The following is a 23,865-nucleotide window of genomic DNA, read 5'->3' as shown; positions in this document are numbered from 1 at the left end:
TTATTTTTCAAATTTGCGAAGGAAGTTTTTTTCTAACATTAATTTTTATTCAGATTTTTTTGATTAATAACTGCAGATAATAATTTACTATATTATGAAACATGGAACTTTAAATGAAGGACAGAATACCACCTATTGATATTTCAATTCCTGCTTTTATATCATGATCAGATTTAGTACACTTCAAATTCACATTCAAAATTATCTTTCTCAGTGTTTAAGATATTAGTAGCATAATTCAATTCCTTCAAAAAAGAGAATGATTTAATATTATAAATTAAGAGATTTCATGCAGTTAATTGGACAATTTAAAGCTTTACAAGGTCTACTTTGAGGTGAATCTTGTAAAATTTGAACTTAATCCAAATACAGACTTCTATGTTTTAACAGAGGGAAGATATTTGAAATTTATGGATTTAACATGCATCAGACTGAAATACAAGACTTCATTGAAATCAAGTCCCAAATTCACAGTTTTCCAGTCTCAAAATGAACCCCCCGCCCTCATACATCCTAGTTTTTGTTATTGATTAATCTGACTTGTGTGGTTGAAAATTCAAAAATAGTAATTTTTCTGAAACATTTCCTAAAACTTCCTTTTTTTAAAAAATGAAATAGATGTGGTCGATTAATTAATCTGAAGGTAAATGTAATAGTTTAACTCTTATTTATAAGTTTTTATTAAATTTTTTTACTCAGTTATGCCAAAGATAAAAGCATCAAGTAATTAAGAAAATTATATTTTCTTATTACGATGATCAAATGTAATACTTCATTATGAAATAAATGCCCTGTTGAATCCATTTTACTTTTTTTTGCTGATTATTATTTTTTTGGGTTTTAATAGAATATCACAATTGCATATTGAGTTAAAAAACATTCAAATTATCAATGTTAATTCAGGAATGACAACAAAAAGTTGAGGGAAGCTCATTCTGGAAATCTCGGATGTAAAGTTTATATACCAAGTTCTATATGTATTATTTATTTATTGGGATCTTATATTCAAAATTAATAAATATTCCTTAATCATATGTAATAGATTCAATAGCTAAAGCATTGATTAGTAACAAATTAAACTTAGTTTTTGGAATTTCTACTAAATATTAAACACAGATTTAGATAATATAATATTTTTAATAAAAACTGAATTGTGTCTTGCATATTTATTTCATATTGTAACTAAAACATATTAAATGAACTGTAATAAAAATAGGAGTATTTAACCTGTTAACAGGGTAATTAACTTATATTCTATTTGTTTTGCATTGAAAAAAAAAAGATTTAGTAAGAAAATATAAAAATAATTGCACCTATAAACAGTCTAGTAATTTAGAGGATCTTATTGCATTCAGTAATGTTGCTCATCATGAATTCAACAGAATATGCTGCCCCAAAATGTTATATCATTATTAGATTATATACTAAAAGAGTAAAAATAAAACATATCTTGATTAGATCATAATTTTCGAAGACCTCTGTTTTAATATCTTATTCTAAATTTTTGTTTCTGACAACAGATCAGCACCAATGATGTGTTGACAACTAATTCTAATACCGAGATGTTTTAAGAATTACTGAAAAAAAAAAATTAACTACACTTAATTAATCTAAGTAAGACATAAGCTTTTTATCTTATGTTCACAAGCTGTATCATGTATGCAAAAATTGTAAAACGAATGTGTAATTAGTTAATCCAAATAGTTACATATTTTGAGATTAAAAACTGCAAAATGTTGCTTTAGCTTTCTAGAATAAATTTCAAATAAAATAAGGGGGAAAAAAAGCATAATAAAATCTTTAGAATACCTAATATATTCTTTTTCAAGAAAACATTTCAAAACAAATTGCTGCACGAGCAAGTAATGTGTCATTTGATGCAACTCGCATTTCTCCTTTCTTTATATTAAAAAGCAAGTTTCAGATTAAAAATATAAAATTAATGAAATGTAATTTTTTTAAATATTACTTTTCTCCACATATTCAAGTTTAGTACCTTTTAAGATATACCAATACTTCTAAAAGCCGTTAAAATTTCAAAAACAATGCAAAGTACGAACATAAACAGCCATGATTAGAATATTTATAAATTAAACAAATTTTTAAACTTCCTTGGTTAAATTATAACAAAAAACACATAGAACCAAGAAATATGAGTATTAATTCGAGAACACAATAGTGAAATTTGAAAAATAAAACATTTAAAGAATGTGATGTGTTATTTTATTCTGTAATACTTTTTTTTGGTGGGGAGGGGGTTGGGGAGCATTGTTTTATAGTGATTAAATGCACCATAAAAGAATATTCTATGTTAGGACAAATTCTAATAAAAGCATTTGTGTGACTAGAATTAAATATAATATTTCATAAAGGACAATAAATATTAGTCTTTTTATAAAGCACTGTAGAAGAATGTTAAGGAGAAGCAAACATCCAGATACCCTGATATTATGGGGCATAATAGTTTTGCAGTTTTATTTAAATCAGATACAGATGGAATCATATACAGAACACTTTTTTCCATTATCAAGAAACCATTTATCAAAGAAACATAAGGAATATTATTAAAATTTACACAAACATTTAAAAAATGCTTTTATTATAATATCCAGATTTAATAATTATAATAAAGAATCCACCATTTTCAAATGCAGTACTTGAGAACACATTTATTAAGCTCTTATGTATAACAGTAAATATTCATTAACATTATACCTAGGTAAATTTTACACTAAAAGCTAACAAACATAAAAAATGCATATCAAAGTTCTCAAAATTTTGTCAGGAATTACATAAGAACAGCTGTTAGACTTGTTTAAACTATATTAGAAACATTAAAAACAAATGACTCTACAAGTAAAAACAATTCAAACAATTTTATTAAAAAAAATCCCTGACAATGAATAATTCACAATGCTGAATGACGAGAGATTTCATGAAATTTCCTAAAACTGCTTTTTTACAAATTAAAGTCCTATTGTATAAGATCTTCCACAGGGATTATGGATAGGACTAATAGTTGGTTTAGAAATCATCCACTCATACCAGACATTTCGTGGTGAAACACACCTCCAAAAGTGGACTACCAGTTCATTTTTAGCACATACATATAAGGGATCCTGAAAATTAAAATAATATGTTGGTACTCAATGTAAGAGGTAGATATTTTAAAAGTTCTGTTAGAGCAATCTAAATTGATATAATTTATTTTCTAATAATCACTCATACTACAGAAATCTTAAAACATAAATATAGAATTTTTTGATTTTTAATATTTCTACAATTTTTTTTTTTTGAATTTACAGTACAAAAAACTTGACAGTTTTTGAAGAATCATGTTTAGTTCTATTATTCATTAATTATATAAAAAGAAGTAAGCAAAAAATAATATTTAAATTATGATTCTACAAAGAAATAAAAAACTTAGCCTATTGTAGTATATGTTTAAATTTATTATTAGTTACACTAAAACATTATATTATCCAAAAGGAAAATGATTAAATTTCATACAGCCACATTAAATCAATCATTAAATTTCATATAGCCACATAAAATCAATTATTAAATTTTAAATAATCACTTTAAAAAAAATACTGCTCATGGAGTAAATAAAACTAAATTAAGAAAACATTTTTCCACAATTGACAATTCTTTGATCAATATCATGCTGATGTTAAATTTTCTATTTGTGTTTAGTCATAAAATTGCATAATTTTCATAAAAAAATAATATTACATATATGCAAATCAAATTTTAAACATTATTATAAATTAAATAAGAAGTAGAAATTGTTTGATATAATTATTAACTACAGTAATATATATATAAAAAATTAGATCACCTTGATAGGGAAGAATATGGGAAACCAACTAAACAATCCCGGAGAATGTGACGAAGGATGTATGCCTAAAGAAAGAAAAAAAAATTTCATATGAGATATAGCAAAATAAGTGCAGAAACTTGGGGGATGCAGGAAAGGAGAGTGTATATTCTGCACAAAAATTATTCATTGCTGGTATCATTAGTCGTTGTCAATTTCAGTATAATTCTTCTACCCACATCAGATAATATATTTAATCTAACAATAATACAAATTATTTATGTGTCATTATTAAAAAATATTAATAAACATAAAAATCTGATAATTTTTTTAAAAAAAAACTTGTTTTAATGTTTCAAATTAATTTTTTATCGAATATTTTATAATATAAGAAATTCAAAGAATGGATAATCAAACAATTTACACATAGAGCAAAATTCTAACACGGATAATTGCCAAAAAAGCATTAATAGCAATTTAGCATAAGAAGGAAATTATTAATGGTAATTTAGCATTTCAAAATTAATCCATACAAACAATTAAGGCATTAATTTAGTTTGCCCAAAAAAGGGCCTGGAGAAAATTTAAAAAATAATATATCCTCACTGTTTGAGGATAATATAGTTCTTACTATAATATTCCATAATCCTTCAAATGAAAATTTAGGAGTATTATTAATCAATTTTAATAATAAAAGATTCATATTTTGTGATATCAAACAATTAAGCAATAAGAATGTCTTAAAATTGAAGTTAATTAGAAATAAGGAATGCATTAAAAAAAAAAGTTTGATTAATCAATATTAGATTAATTCTTCAAATCTTTACTTAAAGAAAATGAAATTATAAATTATACATTTACAAATGATATCAAATTAAAAAAAAAAAAAATACAGGATTGCCAATCAAAACTGGAAAAAAACCATTCCTATGTTTCCCTTATCAAATGCAGTATAAATGGTAATGCTCATACAGATCTTGTGTGCTAGTTATAGTAGAATAACAATAACCCACTCCCCCAGTGTTTGGCTGTTTAAAAAAACAAAAACAAAGAGAAATAAGTGATAGCATTACCTGAAATAAGTACATTAAATGAATATTTATATTTACATCAAAGAAAAATTCTTTTTATTTTTGCATATAATTAATTTAGACAAATTCACATTTTATGAGAAATAGGATATTAATCAGTTCCTCATGCTCTTTAAATTTAAATCAAAATTAAGGATTAACTATTATGATACAAATCACTTAATGATTACTAAAAAAAAATATATTACAAAGTATTTTTTTTTTTTAATCATTGAGCATAAGTTTCTACAACTTCTGCAGATTCTTCAATTGCCAGTATCATCATTTTTTTTTTTTTTGCAACAAATTAATGTGCAAAATTGTTTTGCATTTGTTAGACTTTTTTTCTTCTGTTTTTCTGAAGTTTTATAATACCTCCATGCAGTCATTTTACATACTGGAGCACATCTCTTGAGATTGGATCATTTAAGACATATCCATAAGATTTCATGGCATCATACAGTTCTCAGACCGATTAAAGAATCCCATTTTAAGGGTTTCAACATTCATTCATTCATTTTGTTAATATTAAATTCACTTTCCATAACTGCACTGCCATGGGACAAAATAAGAATTATTAAAGATTTCTGAAAAATCAGAACATTTTTTAAATCTCAAAACATTAGAATAGAAATCCACTAAATGATTTTTTTTAATTAAATGAATCAATTTATTCTTTGTATTTAGTTTCAGTTTTTTTCAGGAAAATTTCAAACTGCATTGGTGCACTTTCTGAACATGCATTAGAAATTTGTACTTTGGAATAAAAAACTTGAAGCAAATCAATCATTCGCTTGTCGTATAATATTGCATTGCTTTTTAATAAATGTTGGTTTGAACAAAACACAGCTTTTAAAATAGCAACATTTAAATATATCTTTTTATAGTATTTTTCTCAAATATAAAACATTCTGCAAAAAAATGTCTTTTTTTTTAATACAGTAACTCTACTAGTATTTAAGTAGCTGTAGATACTACTCCAAGTATTTTTTTCTTATTCTTGGAAATTGGACTGATTTCTGCAGAAGAAAAGGGAAATGAGTAGAAACTAGACAAACTTTCACTAGTTAACAGTTGCAAACAGTGTTGCTTAGTTTCAGAACGGTGACAACCTTTAATTCTTGAAATGTTTTCAGGTTGACATTCTTTTAGGTGGGACCCCCTCCCCAAGAAATTTAAAATTCCCTAAACTTTCCAGGTTTTAAGGAAATTTCAAAATTCCCTGCATTTTCTCGGTGATGTAACAACCTGTAATGTGAAAAATTCAGAAAATAATAGAAGTATTAAAAAGAATTGTACAGTAGATTATATTACATAAATTGTTTGTCTGGAAAAGCTGTTTGCAAACATCTTAAAGTAGTGAAAGAAATCTTTTATACTTGATTCATATAAAACAATGATGAAGGAAAGAAGTTTTTTAAACATACTTAATTTTATATCTTTGTACAGAACTGTATCAAAATAACCAGCAAAGCCATGAACAGTACAGTTGTAGGGGATGCTAAAACTAAGCTTATCATATCTTGTATTATCAGGAACTTCAACTGTTGGAAAGAAAGAAGAAAATTTAAATAAATAATAAAAGACACACTCCAGATAAAAATATTAAGAAATAAATATAGAAAGTATAATTTTTACCTCTATTTGGATGAACAAATGTGAATAGAGCTTGAGGACTAGAGAGTGGTGTATGATTATGAAGATGAACTACAAAGGGCATCTCAAAGTAAGTCTAAAAAGTGAAATATAGATATATTTGAGAAAATTCAAATGAAAGCAATTCAAGTAATTTTTTTTATTTGCTCTGAATCAAATGTATTTAAGTTTACTCACAAGTGGATGTTTATCCTTTTCTCTCATCTGTGCAATTTCACTATGCAGTTTTGGGGCACTCACAGGAACTATGTAACTGGTGTAGCTTGAAGGTATACTAATGCCATCATCTGCAAAATGAATAAACACACGATAGGAGAAAACTTTATTATTTGGAGGAATATATATAGATACATGACTTATTTATATCTCCCTGCAATTACAATTGTTAATAGTCCCTCTTCCTCTGATGACTGTTTTCATTATTTATATTTGATTGAAATTCGATTCTAATTTTAACAGTGTATATAAAATGATAAGACATATGGCACAGAAATTGTTCTTATTATTTTCAAATAGCAACAATGAGATGTGAATAAATTGCTATAGAAACATTTCACACAGCTACTTCATAGAATATTTTTTACAGCTGCATTTTAACATTTCACAAATTAATAGAATTGTAAGAAATAATTTGGAGAAAACTGGCTGTGACATCAAAACTCCATTTAATCAGAAGAAAGAACTCAAGAAATAAGTGTGAAATAGAAAGTTTAATCAATGTAAAAATAGGCTTAACAGTAACCAAATGTGTAATCATTATAACTTAGCTAAGTTAATTAATGACCATATCTTGCAAGACTTACCTCACAAAAAAAAAAAAAAAAAAAAAAGCTTTGCATTATTTAATTCAAAACTACTTAATCAATAACCACATAAAGAGAATAAAATTAATAGCTGCAAACATCCTTCAGATATTTTTTTAACCTTGTTATTATATAAAAGAGGTATTTGTATAGCTGTCAGTCATTAAGCAAATGTAAGCTGGAACAACCTTTGAATGTTCTTAGAAAACCTTCCTGTCCCCCAAAACAATCTGGAGGAATGTTTCTAATGAGCAAAGCATGCACCATAGACATTCAACCAATCATGCTTATCAAAGAGGAGGGAGGGGAGGAAGGATTTGGCTGAGATATCCAGGTGACTCTACCTGAGCAAGTTCCACAGCTTTGTTAAACAGACATCTGCAGCTTTTGTGTATTAATAGAGTTAAAGAAATAATTACACTCACAATTACAAAAATCAACTAGATGTTACCTTTCAAAAACTTTTGTGCTCCATCCAGGCATTCAGGAGAGAGTTCATTATCACCAAAAGATCCCAAGAGTTCTGAAACCAGAATATCAGCTTTTTCAGGCGGATTAAAATCCCTCATATCACATGCAACAACTGTTACTTGGTCACCCCACATTTCATCCTGCTGGGCAAAGAGACTGGAAAAGAAAAGTCTTCTTACATAGAAGAAATAACAGTATATCAAGCTGGACAATTATTTTAAAAATAGAAAAATAATCACTGCAAAAGCCTTATCCTTTTTGGTGAGAGGAGAGAAGGAATCTTCTTATGATATAAGAATGAACAAAATTGTGATTGATGACATGCAGGGTTATCATTAAGACTTTCTTTGATTACAAAAACCTTGCATATCAAGATGGTATTCCAATTCTTCTTGGGTATTATCCAACATTTTAGGTGTCACAAAACACATCACCTGTGATCCTAACTATGAGTGTTTCAATATTTTCAACTGGTGTTGGAAATGTTCTGTCCTTTATGTAATTCTACAATTAATATCGAACCGTAATGACCAACTTGAATTAATGAAACTAAAGAATATACTGAACTTCCACATCACTAACGTCTTTTTAATAACAATCAAATGTAAAAATCATTATTTCTGTATTAGTAGTACAATATATTGGACTAAAAAAAATTAGGAATACAGTATTTCATAATTAAAATTTTACAGTATTATATTGAATATTTTTGTAATGATTTTTTCAAATCAGGAAAAGATTTTAAGATCACCCTGTATATACTTTAGTGGATTTTAAAGAAAGTTGTTAAAAAAGACATGTTGACTGGATTAGAAAATAATTAACATTGGAACTTTCCTGGCAAGATGCAATGGATAAAAACTTACGTGACAGCTGCATTTGGGTTTTTCTCAACAGCATAAACTTTGATTAAGCGTTGTGCATTTTTGGCAGCAGCAAGAGCTGCTCTCACTAAAGGTCCTCTCCCAGCACCGACAACCATAACAACACTAAATGAGAAAAGATATATCTATCTATATATGTTATTTCAACAAGATGCAAACAAACAAAAACATCACATGAATACATTTTCATTACAAAATTTATACACAGCATTAGCAATACTGTTAAAAATGCATTTAAAGGCTACTCAAGTATATAAATTAATCAAAGTAATTTTTTTTAAAAAAATTTAGTACTATATTTGCAAAAAGAAGCCATCAAATATATATAGACATTACAAGCAAATTATTTTGGAATCATTGATATAATGGAGAGAACACAGAATGTATATTTGTATAAATTTAAAGAAAATATTTAATTTTCCCCCCCAAGCTTATACAAAAAAAAAAGCTTTTGAAAGAATGACTTGTTTTTATATATAATATTTATAGTTCTTTATATAGTTTTATATATTTAACAAACAATTGAATGAATTATCATTGATCAGCTCCTGCAGCACTTTTTTTTTGATAACTAATATAGAAATCAATGGAATGGAATGAAAGAATAACTTATGTAAAAATAATGGGACCCCCCCTAAAAAATTATATTTTCTCTTAAATTTTAGCAGACAAATTAAAAACAGCTAACTTGGTTTAAAAAATTACAATAAAGAACTATAATTTTGAATGAAAGTAAAGGGAAAGAAAAAATGTTTTTCATTAAAGATAAAACAATATTACAGAAATGAAAATGATAATATCTAGGAAATTAATCATTGCAAAAACTAAAATATTTATTTTCTCTAAGTAATATTATAAAAATAATTATGCAATATATATTCCGCATGCACAGCTTTTTAAATTGGATATCCTTTCTTTTTAGAAAATAGTAACAAAAGCTATTTCAAACCAAGATATATGATTTAAAATGACAATACTCTTTGGTAGAAATTTCTATATACTGCAAAATAAATTTATATATAGCTTCAAAATAATAAAATTATCATTTTAATAATAATAATAAAATAACTAATAAAATCCTATTATGAAAGAATTATTTTAATATGTTATCTTTTCATTAGCAGATATTACATAGGCTTGAACTACATAAATTGAAATTAGGAAAATTAATTGATCTTAATGATAAAATTTCATTATAATCTGTCTTTTCACAGAATTGTATCATATCTGCATAAGTTATAAATAATGAAAAGTAAAACGAAATAAGGAATTTTCCAAAACTGAAAATGATTATCACAAGCAAAATAAAATCTTATGCTTTAATCTCAGTCATGCAAATCATGCCGTTTTTAATATAGTAAAAAATCATGATATATATATTGCATTTTTACAAATATGAAAAAGATATTACTCCCTCTATTAATATTACATATAAATTAATAACACATATTTTTTAAAACTTGAAATAATAAAATTTATTATTATTTATTAAAAAAATACACCATAATTATATACTAACTTAGTTTTTGTATCTTTTTCTTCTTCACTTATCCTGTCAAGAAGTGCATTGTATATGGCCTGGGAACAAAATAAATGTTAGCCAAAAAAAGGTTTGAAAATATGATTGACAGCTTTTATTTGATAGAAAAATTAGTAAGCAGCAAACAAATTTTTAAATAGTAAACATTATTTAAAAAATATAAATAAGAAATATAAAAATATAAATTCTAATTAGAATTTTATTTTAGGAACTATGGCATTTTAAAAATAAAATTGCAACAACAAAAAATGTTAAGCAATAATAAAATATTCTTTTATGCCTAATGCTATTATATTCTCATATTAAAAATCTTTTTTCTGACTTTTTTCAAATTGCATTTGAATTTTCTGAATGGCAAGTACAGTTCAAATTTAATTACATTAATTCAAAGGGGGAAAAATTATGTACATAATCATAATAGCTCATAATTTTATCAAAAAAAAAAAAGCCTTTAAGATAGTTTAACATAGATTAAACTTATCTGCAGTCTTTAACAAAGAATTTTGATTTTTAAGTATCAATAAATAATGAAATTTAAGCATATTTATTTTCCATGAAGTTACGATAGTTAAAATTTGCTTATCAATATCAAAAATTAAGTTGCAAAAATTTTGAGCTTTAAGGAAAATCAAAAACAAATGAAATAACATACCCTTTGGTATTCTGTATATTTTGTAGGATCCTTTTCAAAAATTTCATAAGTACATGATTCCAGATTATCCATCAGTGGCTAAAATTAAATATTCAATTTAATATAAGGCTATAAAATATTAGATCAAAATTTTATTGCAATAAGAAGAATAAAAAGCATTTCTGAATAGTTAAAATTATCTACAGGTTTCATAAATTAATATACAAACATAAGATGTTCAAAGTAAATTGCAAGTGATCAAAGAAAGCTGACACAGTTGCCAAATATAAATACTGGCTTTACAGATTGAATGAAGAATATGCAAATATTTTGAACCACGAGATGGATGGATGGATACAAAAGAATGATATGCAAAGTAGAACAATGTGATAAATGATACTGTACATGTGTTATAATGAGGGTTTACTTTTACCTCTTTACATTTAAAAATAATAGAAAATAAAGTACATGTTTAAATGATTTTACTCATGGATTTATATGGTATAATTGAGAGAATGACATTTGATAAAGGGAAACAAATTGTGAATTTGAAAATATTGTTAAACACACAAAATAGATAAAATATTTTCCAATCTGGTTGTTATAAAATAAAATGTCCAATGTCAACAATGACAGTAATAGACTCTAGACATTATCTTGGTTAATACTTTTTTCATTTTCTATGGCATATTTTGTTTGAAAGATGAGTGGGAAGAGATTCTTATAGCACAAATTTCAAATAATAGATATTCATGTTTCCAGGAAATTTTGACAACAGCAAGTATACTCAGCATTTCTCTGTACATATAACATTTGATGCAACAAAAATTTTTTAGAAATAAAACAATTTTCACATTTATGCAGCATTCACTCATTCATTTCTTAGAAAATTAAGCTGAATGCAAGTAAAATTAGGCAGGATAATATAAATAAGAGTAAGCAAATTGATGTTATGTATGCACTACATGGCATCAATTTACATGCTCTTGATGGCACACACTTTACTAAGGTTTCATCAAATAAATTGTTATCAAATTCTCATGATCATTTTGTTTATATCTTTAAAAATCATAAATTGGCATTTTTTTCCCCCTGTACATCTACATGTTTTTTCTTTGCTTCAAAATGCTTAGTATTTTACAATTATGCCTTCGATAATATAATAACATAAAATTTTTTTCATCCTTTTTAGAAATTTTTTAAAAATCAGAGAGAGAGAAAGAGAGAGAGTGAGCGATAGAGAAATTGAACTTCAGTGATTAGACAAAGTGTCAATACATTCCTATAACAAAAATAGAATAGTTTCTTCATTAGACACAAGAAATTACAAAACTAAGTCGGTAGTTTTAAAAAGATGAGTAACAGGGTTATTACTTTTTCATATTAAAATTATCTACAAAATATCATAAAAGTTTGATAATTATTTTTTCCACAAGTTATTTGTCACAGATTTCTTTTGAATTAGTGATCTCAACATTTAATTTGACTCTGAATGATAAAGGCTATTAAAATTTTATTTTGTTAGATGATACAAATAAAAAAAAAAATCGGAATTCAACAGAATTTGTTTACCGCAAATTAAAAATAGTGCATATCATGAAATAAAGGCGGAAGTCAAAATCTGCTACAAAGATAATGATTGCTAAAAGCACAGCGATTGAATACTTTGATGGATAAATTCGAATTCCATCATAACTTTATTACAGATGGTATAACAAATTAAATTAGAAAATATTACTAAAATTAAGAGAAGAAATTTTAGGAATGGACATTACTAGAAAGATATTTTTTTTTTTTTTTGAGTTTTAAGATAATAAAAATACCACTTTTGTAAGATATGAATATTTCGTAGACAAATCATAGCAATTACCCCCTACTGTCGGCTAAGCTAACTTTTCCACTCAATTAAATTTTGTTTGAAGCTTGTTTTTTTAATTTCCTTTGTGACTTATTTCCTTCTTTCTTGTTTCAGAATGGACTTTTTGATGACACTGCTCAACTTCTTCAAAAAATTTCTAATAATATTTTGAAGCTCCATTAAATAGCAAAGCGAAATATCAGATTTAAAGCAGCTGTAAAAACGTTCATTAAAGTTGAAGAAGTTTTTATTGATTTATGCTAAACATTCAATGAAGCAATCTGAAATTCCTATGATAGTTTGTTTACATTTGACCATTTGATAAACAGTAATAAGAGTGATTTCTGCTCCATGTACATTAGCATTATAGATATAGATAGATTTAGAAAGAATGGCAATTTGTTTCGGTGAATTTAGACCAAAGTTATTTCTGATTTCAATATCATATTTTCTATCAGCTAAAATTTGAATATTTTATATATATTTATACCTGAAGAGGAATTTGAAGATAATCTTCATAACCTTTGGCAAAGTTAGATAAAGCATCATCTGGATCTTGTGTCTAAATAAAAAAAAAAAAAAAAAATTATAAAATATAACCAAGAAAATAAATTTACACTTTAGCAATTTTCTTAAAAAGTATAATCTACAAATTAACTTCTTAAATAAAATGTTAAACTTTGTTAAAAATAAGCAAACTTAATCAGCATTCAAACTGCTTCCTTAAAAATATTTTTATTAATAAAACAAGTATTTACATGTAAGAATATTAAATTTCTTTTCCAACTACAACTGTTTTCAAAGCCATAAAATTTATGCTAACACAATCTGCAATACTAAACAATGTAAAATAAGAACACAGTAACTATTTTACAAACATGCTACATAAAAAAAGAATAAGTTCATTAATATTGAAAAAGAACATTATTATAGAAGGGAGAAACAAGTCATCAATGCATGTATTTAAACTTACAGTCCACAAATGATCCATATATTGATAATAATGCCTCAGATTCATATGCTTGTTATTTCCATAAATTACTACTTGGATGTCAAGCTAAAGGAAGGAGGAAAAAAGCAAACATTATGTTACCATTTTTTGTATAAATATAATTTAGTTATATATAAGGTATCAATTATTTCTAAATCATTTGAGATAGGCATACATTTCAAATGGGGGGGGGGGTCTAAATGATAAAGAATTATATTTCATGTTGTTAGAACCAATAACAATATTTCAGATTATGAAGTCTTAATATTCTTAATTTTTAAGAGTCCCCATGTCATGTTAATTATATTTCACAAAATATTCTTGTCAAAACATTCAAAACACATTTCTCAATATTGCCTGTGATCGATACTGAGTAATGAGGTTTGAATTTCAGTATATTAGATGAATCAGCCTTGAGTAAAAGATTGATTGATGGTAACTCAGGTAGTTTAAAATTGTAATATTTAAATCTTAAGTGATTGAGAAGAACTTTATTTAATTAAAAAGTTAATATGTCAAAAATATCTTACTAAATATGACTAATAACAAAAATTTAGTCTACAGTTTTTTTTTAACACAAACAATGTAAATATGAAATTTTTTTTGAAAATATAATTTTTTACATCATTTAATAGCATTTCTCTAAATAAAAGCATATGCCTATATCTAATGATTTAGAAATTGGCTATTGCGCCATTATACATTATCATATATATGAAACCAATACATAGATACATTGTTGTCCAAAGTTTTACTTATCTTGGTTCTACAGTTACTGATGACAATAGCATAGTCAAAGAGATTCAAGGTCGTCTAATGAATGCAAATAAAGCCTTTTACGGACTAAAACGATTTTTTAAATCCTCACTAGAATCCTCACAAGAAATACAAAATTTTTACTATATAAAATCTTAATTGGACCAATAACCTATGGCTCAGAGACTTGGACCCTAACCAAAGCTGGAGAAAATAAAATAGCCATTTTCAAAAGAAAAATTCTGCGAGCCATTCTAGGCGGAATAGAAATCAACAATGTTTGGAGAAGAAGATATAACTTTGAGCTATATAAAATCTGTAGAGAGCCAGAAATAAAGTTCATAAAAATAAATTGGATGAACTGGGCGGTTCATATATCTAGAATAGATGATGATTCCATATTAAAAAAAAAAAGAAATCTTTTACATAAATCTCTAAAAAGTAGGAAAAAGGGTAGACCCAAAATGAGATGGATGGAGTCAGTGGAGACAGAATTCCTGGCTATCCAAGAAAGAAACTGAGGCACAAGTGTCAAAAATAGAATGCGGTGGAACAGGATTCAGAGGAAGGCACTGGCAAACTTTGGGCTGTCTGGCCAAACATGAATATGATGACATAGATAACATTTCAAAACATTTAATCAATGTATGACATGAAAAATAATTTATAATTAGAAAATCATAATAACCTATATAACATAACTTTAAAAAGCATTAAATAATAAAAGCAATAAAAACCAGATCAATTTTTAAAAAATAAGATATCAAATTAGAGATAAAATTTAAATGGATTTAATGAATAAAATATCTTAAGTAAGCAATAACGAATAACAAATAATCACCTTAAACATTTTACGGAGTAAATTCTGATGAGCTCGTGAAAGAACAGGAAATCCCTTCTTGTTTGTTGAAAACAGGGTTGTTTTCACAAACACACAACGAATTGGTTCACCTAGCCATCTTTGAATTTCTTGGAAATTTGGCAAGTCAGCACTCAATTCTAAAACTAAACCTATTTTCTTATCTGTACTGCATACAGTCCTAAATGTATTCCACCTACAATAATTTATGATTCAAATTATTCACTTTAATTTTTTATTGAAGAAAGATTCACAAAAAAACACAGATATAACAATATTTACAGAATATGCAGTTATAGAATTTAGGTTCTTTTTTAAAAGTATATTCTAAGTGGAAAGTTGATATGCTATTTCATTTATATTTCTCATTGTCATTATTACTTTTTTCCCCCATTTAATTTTGAAAGCAGCAAAATTATAGATATTAATTAAATGGAAAATATCACATATAGGAAAGCTTGAGTTCTTAATACAATTTAAATGATTTTTCTCATTTAAAAATAATTTTAGACTATGTAAAATAAAAATAAAAATTAGAATTTTTATAAGTTTTAGTCTATTAAATAATGCAAGTAAAAATAATATACAAGTAAAAATAATGCAAGTAAAAATAATACACAAATAACTGTTTATGAATTACTTTTATAACAAACCATTAAAATAAAAGAAATGTCATTTGGTAAATGACATTTCATTTATTATAACATTTATTGATTAAGAAAATGAATACTGCAACAATATACGACAGTTCATTGATTTGACACTTAAAAATCAAACATATAAAATTTTATTAAGAAAACTGACAAGATTTTAATAATTTCTGAGTATTTTGAATAATAAGCGCTAGTGCAATAATACATACCACTCCCATGTATCATTAACTGTTACTTCTGAGGAACTAAATTCATCTGTTTTCCCTTCACCATTAGATAAGTTATTGAAAAATATTTTAGCCTCATCTTCATGAGCTCTCATTGGAATGTAAACCCACACATTATAAGCAGGCTACAGAAAATAAAAACATTCAATGTATTCAAAAAGCAAATTATAAATAATGATACAAACTGTATTGTAAATTGCATGGAAAAATAATTCAATCAAATTTTCAACACTCTTTTTGTTTGTTATGTGATCAAATAAAATAATTTAAATTCAAAATCTTATTTAAAAGATACTATTTGCATCAATTAACATAATTTTCTAATTACTAGCATAAAAAGTATTCTACAAATTAATATTAAACAAACTTAGCAACAAGCTATTATAAATTATTCAACTTATAGATGGTGCATATTAATAATGTATAACAAAGATTTGATTTAAAAAAAAAGCTAGAGTCAAAGAATAGTGTAGCTCAAAGAATTTATTAAGTGTATTTACTTGATGTCCCCCAACTCCCATTGCTTTAGTATAGATAAAACGAGCCAAATTAATGCAATTTCCATCTTTTGGTGTAACTAGAACAGCTGGCAAACTCAGATGAGCTGCATAATTCAACTCTTGTTCTAAAGCCTGAAAAAAAAATAATCATTCACACACAAAAAAATCAACAAAGGAAAATATTTTTTCTTTATAATTATACTATGCAATAAATATAATAATTTTAGGCATTCATAATTTTTTGTACACACGCATTTGTTTACAGGTTATAAAGACGAATGAACAAAAGAAGGTAACTACCTTTTCAGAATTTCTTCTAACACTAAGTACAGGAGAATCAAGATTAATCCATGGAGAAATTCTTCCAACAATTAATGTGTTCCAATCTACAAGATATGAAAAGGATGGAGAAAACAAAAACCTTTATGAAATATATATTAATTTATATAACAAAAAATAATTTATTACTTTAATAGAGTCTGCAGGTTACAGTTATGAATAATTCCCGTTAAATGTCCTACAGATGTTTTTGTAATTTTTCCTTTACCATTTGAATAACTTAAGATTCTTTTTGGTGCTTTTTCCTATTCCAGTTGTAAAATATACTTTATTATTATCCCTTTTCATGCCATTCAAAGATATCTGAATAATTACTGCTAAACCAAAGATATATGCATCATACTGATATTAGTAGTACTAAGCATTTTAATATTTTTTTTGTTTAAAATTAATTTAAATAAAAGCTTAATTATTATTAATATAAATATACCAAATCTATAGCACTTTAAACTAAAACCCTGTTTCATTTAACATATATTAAAAAAGGTTGCATATATTGTCAGGTATAGTGCACAAAATAAGTCTGATCTACATTTTATGTATCTAAATCAACAGCATAACATTGTTTCTCAGCACACAGCCCTTAAAAAAACTATAAAGAAATAAGTTTATAATGCAAAATAAAACAAGAAATTAATTGTTTAAAGAAAAAGATACTTTATAAGATTACCTTGGGTGCTTAATACTAAATCAGATCTCGTGAAAGCTCCAGGACGATTTCTGGCTTTTCCTGCTAAAAATTCTCTTCGAAATCTTGGATGTACAATTGGAACCACAATAAAATTGTACCTAAGAAACAAAGTCACATTTTAGTAGAATATAGCATGTAGTTTAGAAGAGCAAACAAAATTACACTGGTATTCTCAACAGAATGTCAGTGGAAGAATAACAGAAAAGTAAAAGGGGGAAAAATATTATTAGACCTATGATGAATATTTAAAATTTTAACAGTCAATTGGAATAGCAACATATTTTGCTTCTAAAATATTGATAAAATGTCACTAGTATACAGTAATTGAATATACAATATTCCACACAAAAAGTAATTTCTTCCAACTAAGATAACATCAATACATTAATTCATTGTCATATTATATTACATAATATTGACTTTTTAAAGAAGTCCTGCTTATTGTTATTGTTGATACAAAATGCATCAAGATTCAATTTTTAAATACAATATTAATTAATTTATTAAAATTATTGTAAATCAGAAAATTTTCAAAAATATATAAATATGATGAAATACTTTTTTATGTAATACCAAAAGATTGTTCAAAATTTCTTTGATTCATCATAAGACTCAGTTTCCAATTTTCTTTAAAAAGTATTTAAATAATGGAAATAATATTCTATTTCACTTCAATCAATGTATTTCTAACAAAATTAGTAAAATATTATACAATCCTTTGATCCAATAAAATATTCTTGATGCTTCACTTTTGTATCAAAAACGTTTCAATCTTCGGTAAACAATTCTAATCAAGCAATGAAGTTTTGAGTATCATTACTTAAGGGCAATAAACAATTCCAGATCACTCAATTTTTGACAAATCCAGGTGCTATTAGGTGTAATTTCTCTGAGACAGTCCATAGATATCTAAAATCCTGCATTTTTATAAAATTGTTATATTTAGAATTTTATAACTCAATAAATTTTCTTGCAGAAGATTTGAACTTTTTAAAAAATTTAAATAGCCAGAACAGTTTATTAAACTGATTTATAGAATCGAGCATCTGTATAAGAATTTAAAATTTGTAATTCAGAGTATTTATTGATTTAAACTAAATAAAATATAATTATTTCATTTAGATCACTTTTCTTATTAGATATATATGCCTATTATTAATGAATCAGGAATTAGCTACAGGACCCCTTATTAAGAGTGGATACTATGCATATATTAAACTATGTCAGCCTTAAATAAAATAACTATTGAAAAAATAATGTAGACATTTTAAAATGTCCAGAAAAAATTTCTTTAATTTATTTTTCAAAAAACTATCATGTTTATTTCATTTTATATAATATGAGCACATATCTGACATAGAAAAGTTCTACCTTTTTAGATTACAGCGTGTTAATTTTTTTTATAGCCATATATTGATAAGAGCTAATTTTTCTACAAACTAGATCCAAACACTGTAGCCTATAGAGTGTGAATAAATGTACACACATATTTATCAAAAGAAAAGAATACGATTGGGTTACAAATAAACTTTAGTCAAGATGTTTCTCTACTGCTTCATATATCCTTTGAATGAAAAGAAAAAATTTAAAGCACTGTGACAAAATGTATTTCTTTCTAAATAACAAATACAGTTTTTAACTGTAATTGACTAAACAATTCTTCACCAGAAGAATATTTCATATAAATAATTAACTGCAGACACTATATAACACTTCTTAATACTTTAAAACTTTCCATAAACATAAATCAAATAAAAAAGCAAATATTTTCATGAAATAAAATTTTAAACTTTGAAATGTGCAATGGTGTTTCACAATTGTTTTTGTTTATCTCCAAAGCTGCTCATCATTCTTATTTATTTATACATTTTCTCAGAATCTTACAGATAAAACATTTCTGAGATTTCAAAGTGAAATTTTTTTTTTTTTTTGCATTCTTTTCATTTCTTAGGAAACTACTCATCCAACATAATCAGTACCACGGTGAACTTTAATAAATTTGACATGTCAATCTCAACTATAAGAGGAATTGCATTCAATGGATAGAAGTATTTATTTTCAATACCTACTAATTTAAAAAATATATATACATAAGCATGAAAAAAATCATTTAAAGAGTTACCATCTAAAGGGCCAATTTTAAGCAGAAAAAAGTATTATTTATTATCAATTTAATCAAGTTTTATTTTATTTATTATGAGGATTAATCCTTTTTTGAAATAATTAATGTAATAGTATTATTAATTGAATATATGATAAACATAATTTTAGAATTTTTCTAAGAAAGAATTCCTATGATTATCAAGAAACAAAATAAACATATCAATTAGAACAGTCTCTGATTGTCCTTAGTTAACAGATAAAAACACTAATATCTACAATAACAAATAAAATGCAACAATAGCACAAGTTATTGGAAATGAAAATTATTGCTTTCTTAATAAAATAAAGTTAGCATATTATTCTCCAAATATTATGGTAATAAAGACACTTAGTACTGCAATTTAGAAGAAAGCCCATGAAAAAATGAAAAGTGGAAGTACCATAGCACTTCTACCAACAGAATACCTGTTTATTATTGGATAATGGTAAAGTATTATGGTAAAAAAATATTATTTATGTTAGGTCAAATTTTGCTAGAAGAAAATGGCTTGTTTACAGTCATATTTTCTGTGAAATTTCATTTTGAAGAGATAATATAAATACATAAATCAATATCCGATACTAAAGACCATTTAATTTTCGAAATTTAAAAGTTAACATTTCTAGGTGAATATGTTTAATAAAGACTGTATTATCTACTTTTCTATTAATCTCATTGATTAAATAAGATCTTTATTTCTATCTATGATCATTTTACCTCATGCCATGGAATAAAATGGGCATAAAAACACAGCTAAAAAATTAATGATCAAATAGTTTTATTTGTTAGAAGAGACGTGAATAAAAAAATTGAAACTCTCATATAATTTAATTTGAGAGTTTCAATTTTTAAATGAGCATCATGTAACTTTCTAAAGTTTAAAATAGCCAAATTTTATGGTTACTTTATCAACCTTCTAGTGAAAATATGTCCTGCAATTGGACATATACAATGCCACAGATCCTGATAAAATCATTATAAATTTATTGTATACTTCACAGAATATATGTATACTTCCCAGGAACTAAAACACAATAGAAACTATAATATGCAAACAAAATTTTTTAAATAGCAACAGAAAAATTGATGAAGTGAATGGGAGCCATCAAAAAAAGAGTACATAAGGTTTCACAGTAATAAGTAAAGTAAATATCACAATTTTTTTAAACTAACAAAAAAATCTAATAAAGATTAAGATAAATAAATAATTATAAAAAAACACTACATATGAAAAGTAAAACATTAATGTTAGTGTGTAAAGTTTGGTGCTTTGAGCAATCATTTCTTGAAGTTTTTTTCTTCTTTTTCTTATACTATCCTATTTTCATGTTTGATGATTTCATTTTTGCAAAACTAAATTTTTACTTTAAATGAAACCATAGTACCACATCAGTTAACCTTTTTCACAGCTTTGGAAAATATTAAAAACATCTTAAATTGAGCATTAATCAATTTATAATTTAAACATTGCTTCCACATAATTTTATGGGCGTATTCACATGAATCATGCAAATTTATATAGCTGAAGTTCATCCCTGTATGCTATATTCCAGAGCTTCTTTTCATCATCTTGATGAAATATAATAAAACATACGTTTGAATTAACATACCTTAAGAATAATTTCTACTTATACAATCCTCAAACATACTGCATAATTGAAAAAAATAAATAAAATGAAAAACATTTCTTCAGATGAAGTTTTAACTTGATTTATGTACAAAACGCCGGTACAAACACGTGTAACAACTATTAATGATATAAATAAAGATTTTTAAACTTTTAAATTTATTTCTGATAATTCAAATTTTAACTATGATTCATGTTTCAAGAAATTCTACAGAAAAACAGCTTTTTTTATTCATTATGAGCTATTGATCGTTTCTCTGGCAAACAAAACAATTTAGCAGGAACATAAGCATTAAATACAAACCCAGCTTGAGAAGCAGTTCCTAAGCTATCGTAGATATCATGGACATAGTGGTAAGCAAGACCACAAGAAATATGTTCTCTTGCCGGCATTTTGATCAATTTTAAACAATAACAATCTGCCACTTGCAATATCCAATTCAAAAAATAATAAAGGCTCAATAGAGTAGATACCCGTTGTTGCCAAATCGATGAACTTTAATATGTTTATATATTACCATCCCAATCGCGCAGTAGCTAAGTGCTCATTGTGCGGATGATAACATCTGGTGTGATCAATGAAATTAGAATAAAATCCTCTGATTCTAAATGAAATTAGAATAAAATAAGATAGTTTTTATGAAATCATCCTCGAATCTATCATAACGAATCTCTGAATTGCTTAAAATTTTGAGTGATGAAATTTCAATAATTTTTGAGTGATATTTAAATCATTATTTCTACGTCTTAATAAATGAAATTCAATCTGTTTTTTTCATTGTCCAATAGTAGAATAAAAGGCAATATCTATTTAAGTTCAACTTAAGAATTTCATTGAAGAATAAAAAGAAAGTCTTTTTTTTTCTAAAGCTTTACATACATTGTTTTATGCGTTTGATTCCACTTTATAAAAGTACCACAAGATTATATTCATTATAAATCAGTTTCAATTCATCAATTTTGTTGATTGTAAAACATGGGATGACACAGATATGTCCTATTTCAGGAAATAAAATAATTAGCTACCGAACATCATTTCGGATGTCCTAGCTAGATAATCGAACTCCATTTTCATCTAGCCATGAAGCACTATCAGACGTAGGACAACAAATATTAAATAATCACTAAACAGCATTCAAAGTTATGAGTTGCCCAATTGTTGTTACCCGAATAATAACGATAAAAAAACATTTATTTATTTATATATAAGTGGAATAAAATATTTTGATGAACCGAAATGCTTTATGCCTTTTCCAATTTTATTTATACGTAAACAAATAAATTATAAACTTAAATTATATACATATTTGTAACTTAATCCAAATATCAAAATGAAATTTCGCAGCACAAATAAAAAAAAATCTAAATAGAGCTTTGATTTTATTGATTTCTAAACTTTGATAGAAAGAGGTGATTTAACAAATGTCGATGTCATTGGGAAAGTACTTTTCTTTTATAGATACGGAATAAAATATGTAATTTTAAGATTCATCTGAAAATCATGTAAAAAAGAGAGAGAGAGAGAGAGAGAGAGAGAGAGAGAAAAAAAAGAAGAAATTTACACATTAAAGTTAACTTTATAGTTGAATTATTTTTCAATAGATGGCGCCACAATTTGAAATGCACATATTTTGAGTGTTCAAAGGCTGTTATCCCCAATGCATTTGTCTTCCATGTCTATATAAATGTATATATAAATAATTTGGCAATTATATAATAATAAAAACACTACTTTTTTCGGAATTAATTGCCTAATAAACATTTACTTTTCAAATTGGAGATTTTAAAAACTTTTTTCATGTAAAATCATTTTGTATCCACGGCTGTAACAAATTTGAGGCCCTGAGATAAGTAATTTCGTACTTCATTAGAACACTAACTAGGATTTTGAACGCTTTTAGCTCAACGAGAAATACTTACTTGTTTTGAAGGGGGAAAAATCTCATATGTTTTCAGATTAATTCCTTACAATTTTGTAAATCAGTATGTTTTAAAATAGAATTCTTCAAAGCAACCTACTCCATCCTTGATCAAATATATGATTGATTTTAATGATTATATTATTTAAAAAAAAGATTTTTCTACTCTCCTTTGCATATTTATTTAACAAATAAAAGGTATATAACTTTGTATTTTTATTACTATCCTTTAAATTATTTATTTAATAGATACAAAAATAAGTGCATACAGAATTTTTTACATACATGAATAACAGTATAAGAATTTTATTCAAGTAAATATCTTTTATACATTTAGATAATATAACATATAAATTTATATGACAGAAATAGGCGTAAATATCACGGATACAAAGCAAATTGCGAGGCATCTATTACATATCGCCTG

The 23,865-nt window shown here is 25.7% G+C and overlaps 1 protein-coding gene across 1 annotated transcript; it reads right to left on the bottom strand.

Moving 5' to 3' along the window:
* Positions 1–2,595: 2,595 nt before the first annotated feature.
* LOC129988170 (protein arginine N-methyltransferase 5-like) lies at positions 2,596–21,990 on the bottom strand. Its single transcript, XM_056096322.1, has 17 exons — positions 21,824–21,990; positions 17,729–17,847; positions 17,020–17,105; positions 16,720–16,851; positions 16,202–16,344; positions 15,322–15,535; positions 13,707–13,790; positions 13,224–13,295; positions 10,897–10,974; positions 10,224–10,282; positions 8,687–8,809; positions 7,801–7,976; positions 6,724–6,833; positions 6,529–6,622; positions 6,318–6,434; positions 3,842–3,906; positions 2,596–3,119 (listed from the first exon to the last, which is right to left on the bottom strand). The coding sequence occupies exons 1-17, from the start codon at positions 21,910–21,912 to the stop codon at positions 2,967–2,969; spliced, it is 1,914 nt and encodes a 637-aa protein (XP_055952297.1). The 5' UTR covers positions 21,913–21,990; the 3' UTR covers positions 2,596–2,966.
* Between the last annotated feature and the right edge of the window lie 1,875 nt (positions 21,991–23,865).

This window comes from Argiope bruennichi, chromosome 10, assembly GCF_947563725.1.
Source record: "Argiope bruennichi chromosome 10, qqArgBrue1.1, whole genome shotgun sequence".
Taxonomy (NCBI): Eukaryota; Metazoa; Arthropoda; class Arachnida; order Araneae; family Araneidae; genus Argiope; species Argiope bruennichi.
The sequence above is the reverse complement of the archived record's forward strand: the minus strand, read 5'-3'. Positions and strand labels throughout refer to the sequence as shown.